Genomic DNA, 21,092 nt, shown 5'->3' with positions numbered 1-21,092 from the left:
GCGTCTGGACGCTGGTGTAATTTTCACTGAATTTGGCAGGCCATTCTCATTTATTGTGTCTTAGGGTTACACTGGTACCTTATTTTATCAAAGGTAGAGCTTGCATTTCTTTTTTTAATTTTATTCCTTTTTCCCCTTTTTATTGAATTGATTTGGGTGACACCAGTTAACAAAATTCTACAGGTTTCAGGTGCTCGATTCTAGAACACATCATCTGTACACTGAATTGTGTGTTCACCACCCCAAGTTTATTTCTTATTTTTGGATGATGTCAAGGATGACAGAGGTAACTTTATTTTGTTATTTTAAAACATTTTGGTAATTTAAATTTTATTTTAAAACCAGAGAGCTATTTTTAAAAATAGAGTGCCCCTATTCTTGGAGAAAGTAGGTGCCATACCACCTCAGACCATGTGAAGTGGGAAAAATAGTTTCAAAATCCTATGCACACCCTAGTTGCAGCAAGATCTCTCAGCATCACAGAGCTAATAAAGAACAGAGCATGGATTCAAATCTAATACCGAGTTTTTATATATATATATATATATATATATATATATATATATATATTTTTATTGATTTTTTTACAGAGAGGAAGGGAGAGGAATAGAGAGTTAGAAACATTGATGAGAGAGAAACATCGATGAGCTGCCTCCTGCACACCCCCTACTGGGGATCTGCCCGCAACCAAGGTACATGTCCTTGACTGAAATCAAACCTGGGACCCTTGATTCTGCAGGCCGACACTCTATCCACTGAGCCAAACCGATATTTATTGAGGAGCCTTCTCTTAAGGAATATAGATATCTTTTTATGTTGTATTTATTATGTTTCTTCTTGTGAACATTTTTCTATTAACTACTTTTTTATTTCCTGTGTTTAGTGTGACAAGTACAAGAATGGAGTTATTGATGGGCCCGCATGTAATAGCCTTTGTGTTACAGAAACTCTTTACTTTGGAAAATGCTTATCTACCAAGCCCAACAATCAGGTAAGGACATTATGAATAAACATTACAGAGGGCACACTCTAATTTTGCCTTAAACTAAAGGGTTATTAAAAGAATGATTGAATCAGAGCTTTAGGACATTTTATTTTTAGGACATTTTATATATTCCAATTTTCTATGCTTTGATTCACTCATCCTACAGATGTTTATTAATCCCCTATTCCCAGTATATTCCAGGCACTGTTTTGGTTACTAGGACTACAATGGTGATTAAGATAGGTAGGATTACTTCCTTTATGGATCTTACATAATCCCAGAGGGTTGCGGAATATAAACAGTTGATAGATAAATAGGTAATTACAGGATGTGGTGTGTTTTATAAGGATATACACAGGGCAAACTGATGGGAGAATGCAGGGATGGGGATGTGCTTTAGAGAAGGTGATCAGGGAGACCTTTCTAACATTTGATCTCATACCTGAATGAAAAATTAAACCGCAGGCAAAGGCAAAGGACAGGATGAGCTAAGTCACAAAAGAGTTTCTGAAGCACTATGACTAACTGATAAACATAATGAAAAAACTTTCTACCTCACTTATCATCAAAGAAATATAAATTAGAACAGTAGAATACTATTAGGCTGGAAGAAACTATAACAAACATCAACACTGGTTACCCTGGGCAGAGGAATATTACATGATTTTTAAGGACATCTTTTCTTCATATTATTTTGTAAGTTCCAATGTAAATTTCTGTAATTACTCTTATAATTTTAGAAATTTAAAATATATTTTAAGTTGATGATGCTAACATGTTTAAGAGGATTTCTGAAGCAAAGTCTAACATTTGAATATCTACTGCGTGATAGGAACTGTTTAAGGCGTTGGGTGAGACCTTGGAGAGTAAGACACATAAAGCTTCTGGCCTCCTGTGCCTTATGTTTCACGGGAGAGAAGAGATAATAAATGAGTCAATAAATGAACAAATAAGGTCATTTTCTGACAGTGCTAAAAGCTGTGAAGAAAAATAGGGTGATGGGTAAGAGAATGAAGAGGATCTCTTCTACAGGTGGTTAGGTAATGCCGGGGTGATATCAAGCATCTAGAAGAGTTCAGGAATCTGGAGAAGGCGCTGCATGTAAATTAATAAAGAGACTAGAAATATAATATAAATTTGTAATCCACGGGGGAGCCAGAGGAGGGCTTAGCTTCCGTAACCAAGTTCTCAGAATCTCCGGACCCCTTGCTCTTTATTAACACAAATTACCTATAGATACACATATCAAAGGTAAGGTTTAGTATACAGTAGGCATGTCAGATTGGGGGAACTGCCTTCTGCTGTTCAAGTGTTTGGCCAGCAGGAGGCAATAACATGTAGATTAAAATGCCCTCAGCTCGATGTTTCTCTCTCAACCATGTTTCTAACTCTCTATCCCTCTCTCTTCCTCTCTGTAAAAAATCAATAAAATATATTTTTTAAAAAATGCCCTCAGCTGTCTGGCAACAGACAATAATATATGCAAATCTTTAGGTGAGGAAATGCTTTTCAGCCACTTAGTAGGCAATAATATGTATCTTCAGCCCTGCTGAAGCCTCAAGGTTCCATCAACCTTTTGATGTAACTTCTTGCATTTATGACCTGCTGGAATTAGCCTCCCGCAGTTAAGAGAAGGCCTGTCTAAGGTGACATCTGAGCTGGGACTTGGAATATGTGAAGGAGACAACTGTATGAAGATCTCTGAGAGTTCATTCCAAGCAGAACCAACAGCAAACAAAGCTGGGCATGAAACAGGAATAAAGTTGATAGGCTCAAGGAAGAGAAAGACCAGTGTAGCTGGGATATAGGGACCCAGGGGTAAGTGGTACAAGATCAGATTAGGGAAGAAGGCCAGGCCACTTCATATGAAGTCAAACAGGCAATGGAAAGGACTTTGGATTTTATTCAAATTGAATTAGAGGATCTGAAGCTGGGGAGTAATCTGCTTTGTTTGGATTAATGTTATTACTAATTAATTTAACCCTATTTGTCTTTTATATGTAAGCAAGGGTAGACTTCCTGGGTGGGTTCAAATGCTGGCTTTGCCACTGTTGTGTTACCTTCAGCATCCTAGGTCACATGGTGGTGTTACTTTCACATCTCTCTGCTTCAGTTTTCCATCAGTAAATTGAGAATAATAATAGTATCTACTTTATAGTATTGTTATAAAGAGTAAAATAATAAAATAAATTCGTAGACTAGAGCACAAAGAAAGTACATATAATGTTAGTTTGATAAATAGCTAGGTAGTAGTGACTAATTCTGGGGAATGGGGTTAGGGAAATGAACATAGGAAAACTTTGCCTTTCATCCTTTTATGTAATTTGACTTTTTAAAAATTTATTTATAGCTATAAATGCTAACATTAAAAAACAAAAAAGGTCTCAAATAAACAACCTAATCTACAACTTAAGGAACTAGAAAAAAACAAACTAAACTCAAAGCTAGCAAAAGGAAAGAGTACAGATTATAGCACTATTCTCTAAAAGAAATAGAGAATAGAAAAACAATAGAAAATGTCAATGAAACCAAAAGTTGGTTCTTTGAAAATATAGACAAACTTTTAGCTAGATGGTCTAAGAAAAAAAGAGGGAAAACTCAAATTGCTAAAATTAGAAATGAAGTGGGGACATTATTACTGATTCTACAGAAATAAAAAGGATTATATGACTACTGTGAACAATTGCACACCAACAAATTGGATAACTTAGATGAATTGAGGAAATTGCTAGAAACACAAAACTTACTAAGAAATAGAAAATCTGAATAGAACTATATATACCTAGTAAGGAGATTGAATCAGTAACCAAAAGTCTCCTTGAAAGAAAAGGACTTGTTGCTTCACTGGTGAATTCTATCAAACATTTAAAGAACTATCATCAATCCATCTCAAACTTTTCTAAAACAAAAATTGAAGAGGAAGGAATACTTTTTAACTCATTCTGTGAGGCCAGCTTTACCCTGATACCAAAGACGCTATACGAAAATTACAGACCAATATCCCTTTCAAACACTGGTGCGAAATCCTCAACAAAATACCAGAAAACCAAATTCAGCAGTGAATTAAAAGGATCATACAGTCCTGGCTGGGTGGCTCAGGTAGTTTGAACATCGTCCCATATACCAAAAGGTTATGAGTTCAATATCTGGTCAGGACTCAACATAGTTGCAGGTTCAATTCCCAGTCCTTTGGATGCACATGGGAGGCAACTGATTGATATTTCTCCGTCTCATCTCTGACTCATCTCTCTCTCTCCCCCCCCCCCTCCTCTCTCTTCTCTCTCTAAAAGTCAGTGAACATATATCCTTGGGTGAGGATAAAAAAATAAAAATAAATAATAAAGAGATCATGCATCCTAACCAAGTGGGGGTTTATTCCTGGAATGAGGATGGTTCAACATAGGAAACTCGATCAATGTAATACACCACATTAACAGAAAGAAGGAAAAAGAAAAGGATCATCTCGATTGATGCAGAACAAGTATTTGACAAAATTCAGTACCCTGTCATAATAAGAATAATCAACATATTAGGAATAGAAGGCAACTACCTTAAAATAGTAAAACCCATATGAAAAAAAAATGCCCACAGCTTAACACATTAAGCGCCCAGCCTGTTTTGTCTTCGGGACGGAAAGTAAAGTGTCAGTCACCAGTGACTGACAGAGCGCTTAACATGTTAATGGTGAAAGACTGAAAACTTTTCCTCTAAGATCAGGAACAAGATTAGGACCCCCACTTTTGCCATTTCTATTCATCAAAACACTGGAATTTCTGGCCACTAGCCAGATCAGTTAGACAAGAAAAAGAAATAAAAGACATCCAAATTGGAAAGGAAGAAGTAAAATGATCTCTCTTGACAGATTCTATGATCTGATGTAAAAAAAAAAAAAACACTAAAGATTCCACACACAAAAATTATTAGCACTAAGTGAGTTCAGCAAAGTAGCATGAAACAAAATCAACACACAAATGTCAGTTGCATTTCTATACAGTAACAATCGCCAAAGCAAAAAGAAAATTAAGAAAACCATTCTATTTACAATAACATCCAAAAGAATACTTAGTAATTAATTTAACCAGGGAGGTGAAAGACTTGTACAATGAAAACTTCTGAAATAAATTAAAGACATAAATAAATGGAACACATCCCATGTACATGGGTTGGAATACTAAATATTGTTAACTTGTTAATATTACCCAAAGGAATCTACAAAGTCAATGCAACCCCTATCCAAGTCCCAATGACTTTGTTTTTGTTAATACTCACCCAAGGATATATATTTCCATTGATTTTTAGAGAGAGTGGAAGGGAATGGAAGGAGAGAGAAAGAGAGAAACATTGATGTGAGAGAGACACATCAATTGGTTGCTTCCTACACCCACCCTGACCAGGGCCAGGGATCAAATCTTCAACCCAGGTACATGCCCTTGACCTGGAATCAAACCCATGATCTCTCTAACCACTGAATCACGCTGGCCAGGGCCCAATGACAATTTTTGCAGAAATAGAAAAACCCCTCCTAAAATTAATATGGCATCTCAAGGAACCCTTAATAGCCAAAGCAATCTTGGAAAAAAAGTTCAAAGCTGGAGGACTCTCACTTGTTATTTCAAATTTTACTATAAAGCTACAGTAATCAAAACAGAGTGATACTGAAGTAATGACTGACATATAAACCAACGGAATAGAATAGAGAACTCAGAAAAAGCCCTCGCATTTATAGCAGGATGATTTTTGACAAGGGTGCTAAGACCATTCAATAGGAAAGGACTATCTTTTCAACAAATGGTGCTGGGGAAACTGAATATCCACCTGCAAAAGAATGAAGTTGGATCCTTAGCTAATATCATAAGCAAAATTAGTCAAAATGGATCAAAGATATAGATGTAAGATCTAAAACTATAAAACTTTTAGATGAAACCTAGGGTAAAAACTTCATGACATTGGATTTGGCAATGATTTCTTGGGTATGACACCAAAAGGAACAGGCAACAAAAGTAAAAATAGACAAATTTGGCTTCATGAAAATTTTTATATTTTGTGCATCCAAAGACAGTATCAGGAAAAAGGCAACCCACAAAATTAGAGAAAATTTACAAATCATATACCTGATAAGGGATTAATGTCCAGAATCTGTAGAGAACTCCTAAAACGCAACAACAAAAAACCCAAACAGCTAGATTAAAAAATGGGCAAAGGACTTGGATAGATATTTCTCAAAAAAACAACAACAACAAAAACACACATACAAATGGCCAATAAATACATGAAAAGATGCACAGCATCACTGATCATTAGGGAAATGCAAATTAAAATCACAATTAGATACTGCCTCATACCAATTAGGATGGCTACTGTAAAAAACAACAGCAAATTTGAACCCTTGTGCACTGTTGGTGGGAATGTAAAATGGTACAAGCCACTGCCTAAAACAGTATGGCAGTTCCTCAAAAATATAAAAATAGATTGACCTTATGATCCAGCAGTTCCACTTCTGGGTATATATGTAAAAGGACTGAGGGAAGGGGTTATTTTAGAGATATTTCACACCCATGTTCATGTCAACATGATTCACAATAGCTAAAACATGGAAGCAACCCAAATGCTCATTGGCAGATGAATGAAATGCAAAATATATTAATAATAGAATATTATTCAACTTTAAAAAGGAAGGAAATCCAGACATATGCTACAATATGCACATAATGCTAAGTGAAATAAACCAGTCACAAAAAGACAAATTCCATTTATATGAGAGAGTAGTGATTCCACTTATATGAGAGAGTAGTCAAAAATCATAAAGACAAAGTAGAAAGGTGATGACAGGGGCTGGGAGGAAAGAGGTAAAAATGAATTATTGTTTAATGGTATAGAGTTTCCATTTTACAAAATAAAGAGGTCTAAAAAGGATGGTGGTGATGGTAGCACAACTTCATTAATGTATACCACGGAACTATAAACTGAAAATGGTTAAGATGGCAAATATTATGTTCTTATAATTCTACCACAATAAAAAATGGAAAAATAAAATTGATGATCATGGTTGGAAAATATATATTTAGGCAAACATTACTTCTGTAATTTAAAAAATTAAGAGGAAAAATATTCAGAGTATGATTTCTAATTTGCAATTTAAAAAGTCACAGTCTCAGTATTTGTATGTGTGTGTTTTCAGAGGACACTAAAAATATAGTGATAATTTTCTACTTAGCCTAAAGCATCTTGCCATTCTTTTTCACATAGATGTATTTAGGGATTTGGGATAATCTACCAGGGGTTGTGAAATGTCAAATGGAACAAGCACTTCATCTTGATTTTGGAACTGAATTGGAACCAAGAAAAGAAATAGTGTTATTTGATAAACCAACTAGGGGAACTACTGTACAGAAATTCAAAGAAATGGTCTACAGTCTCTTTAAAGTAAGTATATCTATTCACCTGTTGCTAGTGTGAATCAGTACACTCTTCTCAAAGAATTGTCAGGACCTCATTCTAAACCACAAGAATGTTGCTATTCTTTGACCTGTATCAGGACTCTTATCTTGAGAGAAATAATTCAAAGAAAAGAAAAAGTGTATGGAAGATATTTAATTTAATATTATAAGCTAAAAATATCCAGATATGAGAGGGGAGTTCTATAGTTTGACATTGTAGCTGATACATTTTGAAAAGATGAAATAAAACCAGTACAACCTGATTTGCAAATTATTTTTTTAATTTTGAAGAAATACTCATACAGAGATTAATTAGAACTATTAAAAGATGAAAACAATTACACTTTTGGAAAGAATCTTTTTTTATATTTATCACTCTTATAATCTTTTTCTCTGGAGAGCTTACATTTTCCAATTATTTTATCCCAAGAAACCTTTCAGGGAAATACATTTTACCTTCATTATTGGAATAATGTAATTTAAAATAATTACATTAATGTAATAACTACAAAAAATAATTTTCAGTTGACTCTTCTTATAATTGGATATAAGCACATTACACTGCAATTTTGCAAGTAAATGTATGAATAAGGCAAAGAATAATTACTTAGTGTCTTAGTTAACTGTATTTATGCAGAGTGTAAGCGGGTTATGGGACTTAGGGTGGCCATTTCTTAATAAACTTAGCCAAGTTTTATTGCATTTACATAAAATATAGTTCTGACTCACTTAGCATCATAAATATTTGGATATGTTTTAAGTTCCTTATGGGGATTCAGTAGCAAAATTATTACTTAGCATGATAATCTCCATAAAGGAAGTTAGTATTTTTTCATTTGCTAACGTCTTAATCTTTATAGGCAAAATTGGGTGACCAGGGAAACCTCTCTGAACTGGTTAATCTCATCTTGACGGTGGCTGATGGAGACAAAGACGGCCAGGTTTCCTTGGGAGAAGCAAAGTCAGCATGGGCACTTCTTCAATTAAATGAATTTCTTCTCATGGTGATACTTCAAGATAAGGAACATACCCCCAAATTAATGGGATTCTGTGGTGATCTCTATGTAATGGAAAGTGTTGAATATACCTCTCTTTATGGAATAAGCCTTCCATGGGTCATTGAACTTTTTATTCCATCTGGGTTCAGAAGAAGCATGGATCAGTTGTTCACACCATCATGGCCCAGAAAGGCTAAAATAGCCATAGGACTTCTCGAGTTTGTGGAAGATGTTTTCCACGGCCCCTATGGAAACTTCCTCATGTGTGATACTAGTGCCAAAAACCTAGGATATAATGATAAGTATGATTTGAAAATGGTGGACATGAGAAAAATTGTGCCAGAGACAAACCTGAAAGAACTTATAAAGGATCGTCACTGTGAGTCTGATTTGGACTGTGTCTATGGCACGGATTGTCGAACTAGCTGTGATCAGAGTACAATGAAGTGTACTTCAGAGGTGATACAACCAAACTTGGCAAAAGCCTGCCAGTTACTCAAAGACTACCTATTGCGTGGTGCTCCAAGTGAAATTCGTGAAGAATTAGAAAAGCAACTTTATTCTTGTATTGCTCTCAAAGTCACAGCAAATCAAATGGAAATGGAACATTCTTTGATACTAAATAACCTAAAAACATTACTGTGGAAGAAAATTTCCTACACAAATGACTCTTAGTTCATTTGGACATTGTGACCATTGTGGGAAACTTACCACTTAGAAAAGTTTAAGCATTCTAAAAAAATGGCTTCTGGTCGAAATCCCTGCCAGTACAAAACTCATTTCCTGTTCCTAAGAAGCCATCATCTTAAAACACATGTCTATTGCTGACTGACAGGAGGTATAGGATCAATAGGTCCCCCAAAATGTAATTCCTGCTTTCAGAAGTCCCGGTACATTTCCCAGTACATTCACTGTGTATCTATTTTGACTGACTTAAAATAATGCTGTGAGCCTCATTCCAAACATCAACAGTGAGATTGTTTTGTAGATTTGTTAGCCAAAATACCACTGCTGGAAACATTGTTTGCATTGAAGCTGCTGTTTAAAATTTATACATAAATTTACTAATGTCTTAGCATGGTCAAGTTTGCACATTAACAGAAACGAAGACTGCAAAGCAGACAAATTAAAATTACTGATTTATAAATAGATGTTAATAGTATGCTTTGTTGTATTATGACTTAAACCCATTTTAACTCAGACATCATACTTTATGTGGCTTCAGTCTGTTTTTTTATTCTCACCAAAGGATGTTTTTAGGGAGTGGAAGACAAACTTCAAATGTGAAACACGATTGGTTGCCTCCTGCACACATCCCAACCTGGACCTGGAGGAGCCTGCAACCTGGGTAATTGCCCTTGACCAGAATCAAACCTGGGACCCAACACCTCCACAGGCCAATGCTCTATCCACTGAGCCAAACCAGCTAGGGCGCTTCAGAGCCTCTTAAAGACCTAACATGTGTTTTACTTAGCAACATGTAACTGACATGAAAATGGACGAGCTTTCCACCTTAGATTCAAATGGTCCATATCTTGGTATCAGCCAGACAACTTAAGGCCACAGACCCTCCCCCAATCCATTTATCTTGAATTTGTCATGAAGAGACATTAAGAGGACTCTAAAATCAGAACTTAATTTGACATTTTCAAACAAATGACCAAAGGGCTATTTTTAGAGGCACATAAATTTATTAAGCATTTTCTCGTATAAACTAAATATACAAAAATTTGCTCCTCTCATGTTTATTCAGATCTGGCCATGTACCTTTCAACATGTCCATAAAATTACACCTCTTTTAGAGGAAAGACCCAGTATTTTCTGCTCAAAGATTTAATCTGATTCAAGTATCTTAGCTATGTGACCTTCATTGGACAGCTTCCTTTCAAAAATTGAACCCATGGATTAATACGTTTTGATTACTTTAAAATTACATACTTTGAAGGTACCTGTCTTCCTACTAATCATCTGGTTACAATGAAAGAAGTATTTCCTAGTGGAAGGCTGGTGTGTTGCTTGTCAGACTTGAGAACAGAAGCCCAAGCAGCAGGTGTGAGATGATATGCAAGACATCTTTTTCTGGAAAAATCTATACTTGTTTCTTGAGGAAAAATACTGCCAATTTCAGGGTATTTCCTACAGTTTCATTAACAAGAGCTCAACACAGAAATAGCTGTTTGCCTAATAAGTTTATTGTCTCTGAAAAATCATAGAAAATCGTGATTTGGTTTATTAGCTCTCAGCAGCCCGTTCCTGAGCTCTGAGGAAGCTTGCTTTCTTCTGAGCTACCCGATCTTTCTTCTGGGCAAGAGACATTTTGGGACGGTTCCACCTATAAAACAAAAGAGACAGAAATGTTATCTTAAAAATACAGCTAAAGAGGACAGAGATGTGTTTTATTTGTAATAAGATTTCCAATACATACACTTAATATTTTAGGCTAATTTTCCCAACCCCCAACTTGTGATACTGTCCTATTACCACACAGTGCCAAAAATCAAATAAACACATTAGTACAATGTTTAGAATCATTATTACCAGTAACTGGTAGTTACACTGTACTAGGATAGAATGAACCACCTCAGTAGCTTCTGAGGCTAATACATTTCTATCACCACAATTACTTTAGCAAACCTGGTTCCCTTCACTTCTGCAACATCATGCAGAGTTAGTGATCGAGTTTGCACTTTACTCAGAGTCTGAGTTAAGATGAAACAAGGCAAGTTTGGAACCACTCCTAACCTCTCTTTCTTGAAAAGAAAACAGTAAGATGCATACCTCTTCTTTTTAACTTCTTTCTTAGGCTTCTTTTCATAGACTGGATTCTCTCGTATAGCAGTATGAGCTTTCTTATACATCTCCTCCATCTGAAACAAAGCAAAGCAAACAGTACTTGGTTTCATTTCATATGCCCTAAATAATGCAACATACCGTAATCTATTACTTGCTCTATTTTGTCTTACTGCTTAAATTTCTAAATGTAATCTCTAAATTTCTTTTCCTAAGCAGATCCCCCCGCCCTTTTTTTACCATAGGTAATGTGAGTTGACATTATCCACAAAACTCAACTCAACTTTTTAATACATTTTTACTGATTTCAGAGAGGAAGGGAGAGGAAAAGATAGAAACATCAATGAGAAAGAATCATTGACCAGTTGCATCCTGCACGCCCCACAATGAGGATCGAGCCCGAAACCCAGGCATGTGCCCTGACCAGGAAGTGAACAGTAACCTCCTGGTTCACAGTCAAAGCTCAACCACTGTGCAATGCAGGCCCAGCTCAACTTTTTCTTGAAGAGAAATTTGCCTGCATTTCTGAGGACTTCGGGTATATTTTTTAAGTCATTCAAAGTTTAGAGCAAAATGATTTCTGTACAAACACATTTTATGCTCATTTAAAACACTGACCTAAATTCTTTCATTGAAGTGAGGATAAATGCCAAAACAAAATTTTTTAAGAGTTTATGGGGACATGACTAGGTGGCTCGGTTGGTTGGAGCATCATCTTGTGCACCAAAAAGTTCAAGAGTCAACTGCAAATGACTTGATTCTGTGCAAAACCACCCATGAAAGAGCAGATATAAAATGCCCGAGTACTCATTATCAAGATATAATAAAAATTACAGCCCCATAAAGAATGAATCAGGTAATCAATCCAGGTCTCTAAAATTATTCAATGTGGAGAGAACATGATTACTACACGCATTTGTGGAAACCAATGCAAAACTTGTCACTACATGAGACCTCAACCACCTAAATCCCTTTTGAAAGTTAAATTCTTTACCTCTTTTAGCAGTCTAATACAGTTCTCCACTGTATTTAACAAACCCATTTGATGACTTCACTTGTAATTAAAAAAAAAAAAAAAAAATCAAACAAAAATCTAAGCAACCCAGTTTATTTTTTTCAAAAGCTCAGACAAGCAAGAAATACAACTATTTTTGTAGACAACGCCATGAATTTAGGTAAAGACCACTTCCTGTTGGAGACATGTCATAGCCATGACTTCATATGCACTCATAGGAAAGATGCCTCCATAGATAAAATTAATAAGCAAGTTGAAAAGTACATTAGCCAAAGAGTGGTCCCGGATGAAGCATGAAATCGACATAGGAAACAGACATCTGAAAACAGACTGTTTGAAAAGTCTCAATTAAGTCATATGTAACATGAACAGAGCAAGAAATGGTTTATGGGAAAAAATTCTACAGGTTGCCCTAGCCAGTTTGACTCAGTGAATAAGAGCATTGACCTGCAGACTGAAGGGTCCAACATTCAATTCAGGTCAAGGGCACATGCCTGGGTTGTAGGCTTGATCCCCATTAGGGGATGTGCAGGAGGCAGCTGATCAATGACTCACTCTCGTCATTGATATTTCTCTCTCTCTCTTCCTCTCTAAAATCAATTAAAAAATACTTTTAAAAAATTGCAGGTCAAGTAGAATCAGTAGAAGCAGGTAAAGGAGTGAACAAGGATGGTATCAGTAATAAGGGAATATACTCATGTATAAATACATGCACCAACTCAACCTAGCTCTAGCTGGTTTGCCTCAGTGGATAGAGCGTCAGCCTGCGGAATGGTCCCGTATTCAATTCTGATCAAGGGCACATGCCCAGGTTGCGGGCTCCATCCCCAGTAGGGGGTGTGCAGGAGGCAGCCAATCAACGAACGATTCTCTCATCATTGATGTTTCTATCTCTATCTCTTCCTCCCTCTCTGAAACCAATAAAAATATATTAAAGAACCAAACTCAACCTATGTGCTTATCCAGCCCTACATTGTGTACAAAGCACACAAAGTAATCTTTTCCCAATAAAATTAATTTTAAAAATAGCCAAAGCCGAAGCCGGTTTGGCTCAGGGGATAGAGCGTCGGCCTGCAGACTGAAAGGTCCCAGGTTCGATTCCGGTCAAGGGCATGTACATTGGTTGCGGGCACATCCCCGGTAGGGGGTGTGCAGGAGGCAGCTGGTCGATGTTTCTCTCTCATCGATGTTTCTAGCTCTCTATTCCCTCTCCCTTCCTCTCTGTAAAAAATCAATAAAATATATTTAAAAAAAATAGCCAAAGCTATACAAAAAAAAAAAAAAAAAATCTAACAATTTCTTAATATAACCTACCTATTTATATATAAATCTGTATTTGTGATAGTTTTATAGTACTCAGCATAATTTTTTTGTTGTTGTTGTTAATCCTCACCTAAGGATATTTTCCCCTTGATTTTTAGAGAGGGAGAGGGAGAAAGGGAGGGAGGGGAAGAGAGAAACATCAGTTTGAGAGAGACATATCCATTAGCTGGCTCCTGCACATACCCTGACCAGAGCTGGGGATGAACCTGCAAGCCAGACACATGCCCTTGAACTGGAATTGAACCCTCAACCCTTTGGTGAGCGGGCTGACCATCTTAACCATTAGCCATGCCAGCCAAGGCCTAGTGTGATTTCGCTACAATTTCAAAACTGGCGCTATGTTCTATGCTTTCACTACAATTTCAAAACTGGCGCTATCATAAATTACTCCAATGCATTAATAGAGAGGTCTGGAGACACAACTTAAGAGTGATCAATTTTCCAACATTAAACTCACTTTTATAAACACTGTTCCCTTTAATTCAGCATCACACAAAACTAATGTTAAAATCTATACATCTCACCCTAGCCGGTTTGGCTCAGTGGATAGAGCGTCAGCCTGGGGATTGAAGGGTGATGGGTTCAATTCTGGTTAAGGGCACATGCCCCGGTTGCAGGCTCGATCCCCAGTAGGGGGTATGCAGGAGGCAGCCGATCAATGATTTTCATTGATGTTTCTCTCTCTGAAATCAATAAAATAAATCTGTACATCTGTGTGTGTGTGTGTGCCTGAGACATTCAGAAAGTCCAGAACATAGCACTTGTTTGCTATGAAGAAAGCATCTTTCTTCCCCCTTGTCTCAAAATGAATGAAGTTTAGTAAATAGCATCTCCTACCAGAATGGGTAGATTCCTATGAAATCTAGAAATACAGAACAGCCAAATTCAATAACAGCCACCAAAGGCTTTAGGTTTGGATACTTAAAACCTGCCATCCTTCAGCACCTAAGATTCCTAAAAACATATTGACAAGTCTAGCTCATCATACTATCTTATCCTTTAGCCTACCCTGTGTTGAACATCCCAATTTCATTTTAAGCCAAGGACAGCTTATACAATTCTGTCTGTACCTATGAACATGCCCATATTCAACTGTTAACCTGAAATAAAACTAAATAATTATAATGTACCCAACAAAAAAAAAAACAAGTAGTAAACCTGGTTCCATAAATGAACCATACATTCATCTTTAGTTAAAATTTTTACCATGTCTGGAGTTACGTTGTTCTTTATATATTGAGAGAACTGTTTCTTGTAAGCATCTTCATCTTCTTCCATTAGATAGCGCATATAATCTGCAACGTTCTGGCCCATGATGTGCTTCCGATGTACTTCTGCATTGAATTCCTTGCTTTCTGAATCATAACCAGGGAATCGTTTGGTACTAAAATAAAGTTTTTCACATTTTAGTATATGTTGATTGAAATCAGTTCACTAGCAGGAATTTATTTTAGTAGCTGCCATCAGTCCCGTCTTGAAACAATTAATTGCATCATATGCAACCGAAGGACCAACTACTGACTGCTCAGTTAGTGGGATATCATCATTCAGCAGCTAATTTCTCAATTTCAGATTAGAAAATCATAACACAGTACCTTTAAAAACCACTAAATGAACCAGGGCATTTCACCACCATAAAGTTAGTTCTCATCATAAAAAAGGGTTTCAAAACTGCTCCCCCCAAATCCTAGAATTTCTCAGTGGTGCCTCAGGGTACATGGGAGTGATTCATTCCAAGTCACACAGGTGCCCTCTAACATAACTGCAGATACTCAAAAAGCCCTCCCCCTTCATTGTAAAATTAAGTTCCAGGCTTACAAACATAAACATCTAAAAATTTGGATAAATCAACAACCACTAAAATATTCATAAGATAATAACTTTTATATCTACTCAGCAATAACAATCATTAATTCGAAATAACCAAATTAAAACCACCTACTTAGCTTCTAAGACCAGCCTACAATCTTGTTTCCAGCTTAAAGTCTAGAAATCTAAAGTCTCTCAAACCTTTTCTAGTCTACTTTTTTCCATAATTCAGTAAAGCCATTCTCTTTCTGAAAGAGAAAAAAAAGACATGCATTGGAGGGGAAGAGGGAGTGGTGGTGAAACCAAGCTGCTCATTTCTAACCAAAACTAAATCACACATAAAAGGTAGTGGTTTCAACCCCAGCCCTTCCACTTACTGGTTCTAAAACCTTGGACAAATCATTTGTGTGTCTTCACTTGTACAATGAGTTACCAATTCTTTCCTGTCCTGCCAGGTTCCCTTTGTACAGTGCCTAGCATATAGCGGGCACACAATGAGAGCTACTATTACTTTAACTCGGTAATCTCCACAGTCCAACTAATTAGAAACAGCAAGTACTGGAGTCCAGGCAATGAGGCCTTGGATACTATATTACCTGTGAGGGATAGAAAGGCCTCCATCCACAGCTCCCTTCAGGGCCCCAAAAACTTTATTTCCAGTAGTAGTTCTGGCAAGCCCTGCATCCAAATAGCAGGTGAAGGCACCAGGTTGACCATCAATGCTTTCCACGTTGTATTCATCTCCAGTCACCTCCACCTGGCCTTCATAGATCTTGTCCATGCCAAACCTATTGAGAAGCTATTAACAAAGAAGCCAATCTTAATACCTGTCTGAATATACTCCAACAACTCTAACAGTATCTCACGTCACAACTTTAATGACCTCTGACAAAAAAATTTCTTTCCTATTTATCCCTAATCCCAATCTACTTTTAAATAATAAATTTTTAAATGCTACAAAAAGAAACTTCAATTTGTTAACAACTTTATTCAATAGCTTCTTAATCTGCTACATGTCCATATTTGATTTGTGCAGCAATTAGGATATACATAACTTTGATTTTTAAAAATTTACTCAAGGGAGGCCCAGCCAGCGTGGCTCAGTGGTTGAGCATTGACCTATGAACCAGGTGGTCACGGTTTGAGTCCTCGTCAGGGAACATGCCTGGGTTGCAGGCTCAGTCCCCAGTGCAGGAGGCAGCCAATCAATGATTGATTCTCTCATCATTGATGTTTCTACACGCTCCCTCCCTTTCTCTCTGAAATCACAAAAAATATATTTTAAGTAAATAAATAAAATAAATTTACTCAAGGGAGGTAATCACATTACTTCAGTCATATTTGGCTACAATTCAAAGCCAAATATTAAATGCTATCACGTAGTTTTGAGGAATAGGATCCTGTTGAAGACATCTTCTGCGGCTCTGATACATTATGTTAAGATGCACCACTCCTCTGCTAGCACCTACCGCCTAAAAAGCAGTGCCTTTGCACCAAGTTGCTCTCATATATAAAGACAATGTTACCCACCCCCACTCAGACATGTTTATGACCAATGAAGATGTGGATCCCCAACAATGATGCATGCTTAACAATTCCACTGCAAAACAAGGTCAGCAACTGAGAAAAAATAAGGCAAAGTCACATTTTCATCTTTTCTGCATGTTATAAGAAATGCTGCCACCCAAAGGTAAAGATTAAAACAAAAACAGCCACACACACACACACACACACACACACACACACACACACACACACAGGAATGCAGCCCAAGTTTAAAACATTGCTTCTCAAAATTTAATGTGCATATAAATCTCTTGGACATCCTATTAAAACAAATTCTGAAGGTCTGGAGTAGTCTGCATTTTTAATGTATGCTTATGGTCAGAAGATCATTTCTGAGTAGATCTGTCCAATAAGGTAGCCACTAAGGAACCACAAGTGGCTATTCAAATTTAAGTTAAAAATTCAGTTCATCAGTAGCACTAGACGCATTTCAAGTGCTCAACAACCACATGTGGCTGCTGGCTGCCATTATCAAACAGACTGCAGGAAATTCTATTGGTTTAGACATACCCAACAAACAGAGCAGAAAACAGGAAAACTGTTCCCCCAAATTATTAGCAAATGCATTGCTGTCTCAAAGCTTGTATTTATGAAAGTATCTTTCCTAATGATGCTCTTGTAAGAAGCGGCAGGGTAACAACAGACACTCTCTTGACCCAACAGCTGAGGGTATCTTATCCATGAGTAAACATCTTTCAGACAACTCCAAGCGATGAGTCAATTCCAAGATACATCAATTATAAAGTAATCCTGTACATACCCTGCGGGCCAGCAGCAGGCCAGTACAATATGCTGCAGCATAATTTGTCAGGCCAACCTTCACACCATACTTTGGGAGTTCATGAGCATAAGCTGCACAAACGATCATATCTCCTTCTATACGGGCGTAAGCAATCTATAAAAGAGAAAAACCAGGTTAGTCATCTGCTTTACTATTTGTCCTAAATGCCTTTGTATTCAAAGAACTTGAAGAAAATAACCTGGACACAGTTCTGCATCACTTAAAATCTTTGTTAAACCCAGTTACCTCCCACTAATTATGTTTTGGTCAACTATAGCAGGTAGATTTGAGACTAAACATGTTTGACTAAAGCTAAAATTACCACATGGGCATTGAATACTGAATTGCCTTCGGAATAAATTATACTCTAGTTCAGGCGTCCTCAAACTACGGCCCGCGGGCCACATGCGGGTGTTTTTGCCGTTTTGTTTTTTTACTTCAAAATAATATATGTGCAGTGTACATAGGTATTTGTTCATAGTTTTTTTTAAACTATAGTCCGGCCCTCCAACGGTCTGAGGGACAGTGAACTGGCCCCCTGTTTAAAAAGTTTGAGGACCCCTGCTCTAGTTCCTTCCTTCTAAGTGCTGAAAAGACTTAGCTAGATTAGCTGGTGAATTAGAGGCACTTTGAAAAGTCAAACCAAGTCCCAATTTCAAACATCTTTTGAACTAAGCACATTTTAAGTCCAATAATGATCCGACAACCAGTGTTTAGTTATCTGTCCTTAGGCATGGAGGGACACATTGCCTTCACAACCACAAATTAGTGAGCCCAGAAAACAGGTTTGCTTGCCTCCTGCAAAAAGGCCCCAAAAATCTCAAATAAAAAAAAATTTCCCACCCTAGCCAGTTTGGCTCAGTGGATAGAGCGTTGGCCTGCAAACTGAAGGGTCCCAGGTTCGATTCTGGTCGGGGCAGGTGCCCAGGTTGTGGGCTCGATCCCCAGTGGGGGACTTGCAGAAGGCAGCCAATCCATGATTCTCTCTCATCATGGATGTTTCTATCTCTCTCTCTCCCTCTTCCTTCCTCTCTGAAATAAATAAAAATTAAAAAAAATTTTCCCTCGTCGTCAAGTTCCAGAAAATTATCTTCTAAGAGCACACTGCCACTTCTGGAGGTCTTTTATGTGGAAGAGAGCGTCACATATAACAATTAAAACCTTTTTCAAACAATAAGCAGGAATAAGGACAATCTGAAAGCATAATTTAACCTTCCCAACAACCTACCTCTTCAAAGAGCAGCGGATACATACGTGGCCCGTAAGGCCACACAGTGACAGCGAGGACGTAGTCCAGGACAAAGCCTGCCCCTCTACTGGGGCTGGAATGGGCCAGAACCTTCTACTCAGGTCTCAAATTTAGCCTTCTACCCCACCCTCCCCTACAAAATGGCAATAGTAACAGAAATTCCTCTAATCCTCTTTTCCCCCCCAATTAAAAAATAAATAAACGGGATTAAACTGGGTCAGGATTGCCAACGTAGCTGATCTTAAGCCAGTATTTTTTAAAGTACCAACTGCCCAGGCTCCAATTTAAGACCCACAAAAAGGAAAAGAACGAACTCAATGGCTCCGCACGGGATGGACCATCTCATGCATCCGTGTGCTTTGATCCCCAAGTACAGCCTCTCTGGCCCAGGGAGTCGGGAGTCGGGGGGAGTCGGGGGGAGGTGGGGTGGACCATCACTGGCGACTCCGATGCACCTTACCTGACAGATGATATCTCTGTTGGTTACGCGAACTATCATCCTGTATTTAGGTGTGTTGTACTTATTTTTATCCTGGATTACCAAGCGTTTCCGGGCATAGTAATCAGTTTTACCCTCTGAAGGAAAAAAAAAAAAAAAAAGAAAAAAATTTTCTTAAGAAAGTCTATTCCACTGCAGAACAGATTCCTTTAATATTGTGAACACCGACACCGGCCCATACCTCGCCGTCTTCTGAATTTCACTTGGTATCGCTTGAAGTAGGCCTTGTTCTTGACAACTTTCACAAACCCCTTTAAGAAAGATGTTATTACACGTTTTAGCTTAGGATACTTCTGACATCCGAGTTGTAACAAAGTAACATTTGAATTCCAAGTGAATCTGGGTAACTGCCACTGTCGTCGAGTCCAGCCTCTCAAACCACCCAGGGTCAGGAGCCACTTTTCCTACCTCCCATCTGTCAAGCCTGCTAAGCGCCTTCTCCAAACCACCCGCCCCTCTCTCCCGGGAAACCCACGCAGCAGCCGGGAGCCGCGCTGGGTCCGCGCGGCCGCAGCCCGTCTGCACTCGGCATCCCCCAGCTAGTCCGAGGCCGCCGCACGCAAGCTCCCCTGCCCGCCGCCCTCGGGGCCCCCTCGGACGAGCCGGCAGTATCCCCGCAGCCTGTCTACTAAGCTCCTCGGCCCCCACCTCCTCCATCTGCCGCTTCAGCTCCTTCTCTCCGTCCACCCCCTTCCCCCCCAAGCTGGGCGGCAGCCATTAAGGCCATGCTGGGAGCGGCTGCCCGACCAGGACCGAGCTGCAATCTAATGCCATCCGACCCCTGCGCCGCGCGAGACCAACTCTAGGCTGGCATCAGGGCAGCGGGAGGGAACCCCCATCCATCTGTAGTCCCGAGATCGGGGATACCCACTCACCATCCTGCGGAAGAGAGACCCACGGCCGCGGCTTGCCACAGACCTGCAGGCCTAGCCTAACTCCGGTGGGGAAAAAGGACCCAGCCCGTGCGCAGGCGCAGTATGTAGCGCCGGCGATCACGCAAGCGACGTGGAGAAGAGAGATCCTCTTGCCGTCAGGCGTGCGGCGTGCCGCCTCCTGCTGGTGGGAGGACCAAACGGGCCTGCGCCGTGTTGCAACAAACCCTTCATGCTCCTGGCTGATGATCCGACTGGGATGGACGGTAAGCAGTAACGAAGGATTCTGTCCTAGGAAGTTGTTTCATAAACATATATTACCATTGTCAGCAGGAAAAAGGTTTAACAATTAAATGGAAGGAATTTTCTCTGGAGCTCTTTTGCCCTCCCACCACCCACCCCCCAGGAAGGACTCTACCTCTTGGACTACCACTCACCCCGGTCCAGAACATAGGCTTAGGACCGCCCCCCCCACCCCGCCCTTTTCCTATGGCACCTTCGTACCTGCTTCACCCCGCCCTGGATTTGTAAACATCCAGAGGATGGGGCCCTGCTGTCAAGTTCACCTTTAAATCTCCAGCACCTAGCACGGTGCTGCCATTCGGTAAAATGGTAAGAGAACTACTGCTCTCTCCTTCCTTCCTCTTTACCTCTATCGCCTTCCCTGATCCCTGGCCACCTCATTCATTTTCCCTCCCTCCATCCTTGTGACCTAATCAGATTAACTTTATTCTTTGTCTTTTTCTTAAATTTATTCTTTTTAAAAAT

The 21,092-nt window shown here is 38.7% G+C and overlaps 2 protein-coding genes and 2 non-coding genes across 4 annotated transcripts in view; 1 reads left to right on the top strand and 3 right to left on the bottom strand.

The window, feature by feature from the left end:
• The window catches only part of DIPK1A (divergent protein kinase domain 1A), a 122,490-nt gene extending 112,936 nt beyond the window's left edge, over window positions 1-9,554 (top strand). The window contains exons 3-5 of the mRNA XM_054721365.1: window positions 884-991; window positions 7,232-7,408; window positions 8,283-9,554. Coding sequence (XP_054577340.1) covers window positions 884-991; window positions 7,232-7,408; window positions 8,283-9,095 — 1,098 coding nt within the window. The 3' untranslated portion in view covers window positions 9,096-9,554. The remainder of the gene's footprint in view (window positions 1-883; window positions 992-7,231; window positions 7,409-8,282) is intronic.
• Window positions 9,555-10,590: 1,036 nt separating this feature from the next.
• On the bottom strand, window positions 10,591-20,427 carry RPL5 (ribosomal protein L5). Its single transcript, XM_054721364.1, has 8 exons — window positions 20,328-20,427; window positions 19,634-19,703; window positions 19,414-19,529; window positions 17,684-17,818; window positions 15,954-16,156; window positions 14,755-14,932; window positions 11,199-11,287; window positions 10,591-10,752 (listed from the first exon to the last, which is right to left on the bottom strand). The coding sequence occupies exons 1-8, from the start codon at window positions 20,328-20,330 to the stop codon at window positions 10,653-10,655; spliced, it is 894 nt and encodes a 297-aa protein (XP_054577339.1). The 5' UTR covers window positions 20,331-20,427; the 3' UTR covers window positions 10,591-10,652.
• LOC114227476 (small nucleolar RNA SNORA66) lies at window positions 10,975-11,107 on the bottom strand. The gene has a single exon (XR_003613531.1). It is a non-coding gene; the product is annotated as a small nucleolar RNA SNORA66 (small nucleolar RNA).
• LOC114227484 (small nucleolar RNA SNORD21) lies at window positions 15,005-15,100 on the bottom strand. Its single transcript, XR_003613537.2, has one exon. It is a non-coding gene; the product is annotated as a small nucleolar RNA SNORD21 (small nucleolar RNA).
• Window positions 20,428-21,092: the final 665 nt, after the last annotated feature.

The sequence above is a fragment of the Eptesicus fuscus genome, chromosome 9 (assembly GCF_027574615.1).
Source record: "Eptesicus fuscus isolate TK198812 chromosome 9, DD_ASM_mEF_20220401, whole genome shotgun sequence".
NCBI lineage: Eukaryota > Metazoa > Chordata > Mammalia > Chiroptera > Vespertilionidae > Eptesicus > Eptesicus fuscus.
The sequence above is the reverse complement of the archived record's forward strand: the minus strand, read 5'-3'. Positions and strand labels throughout refer to the sequence as shown.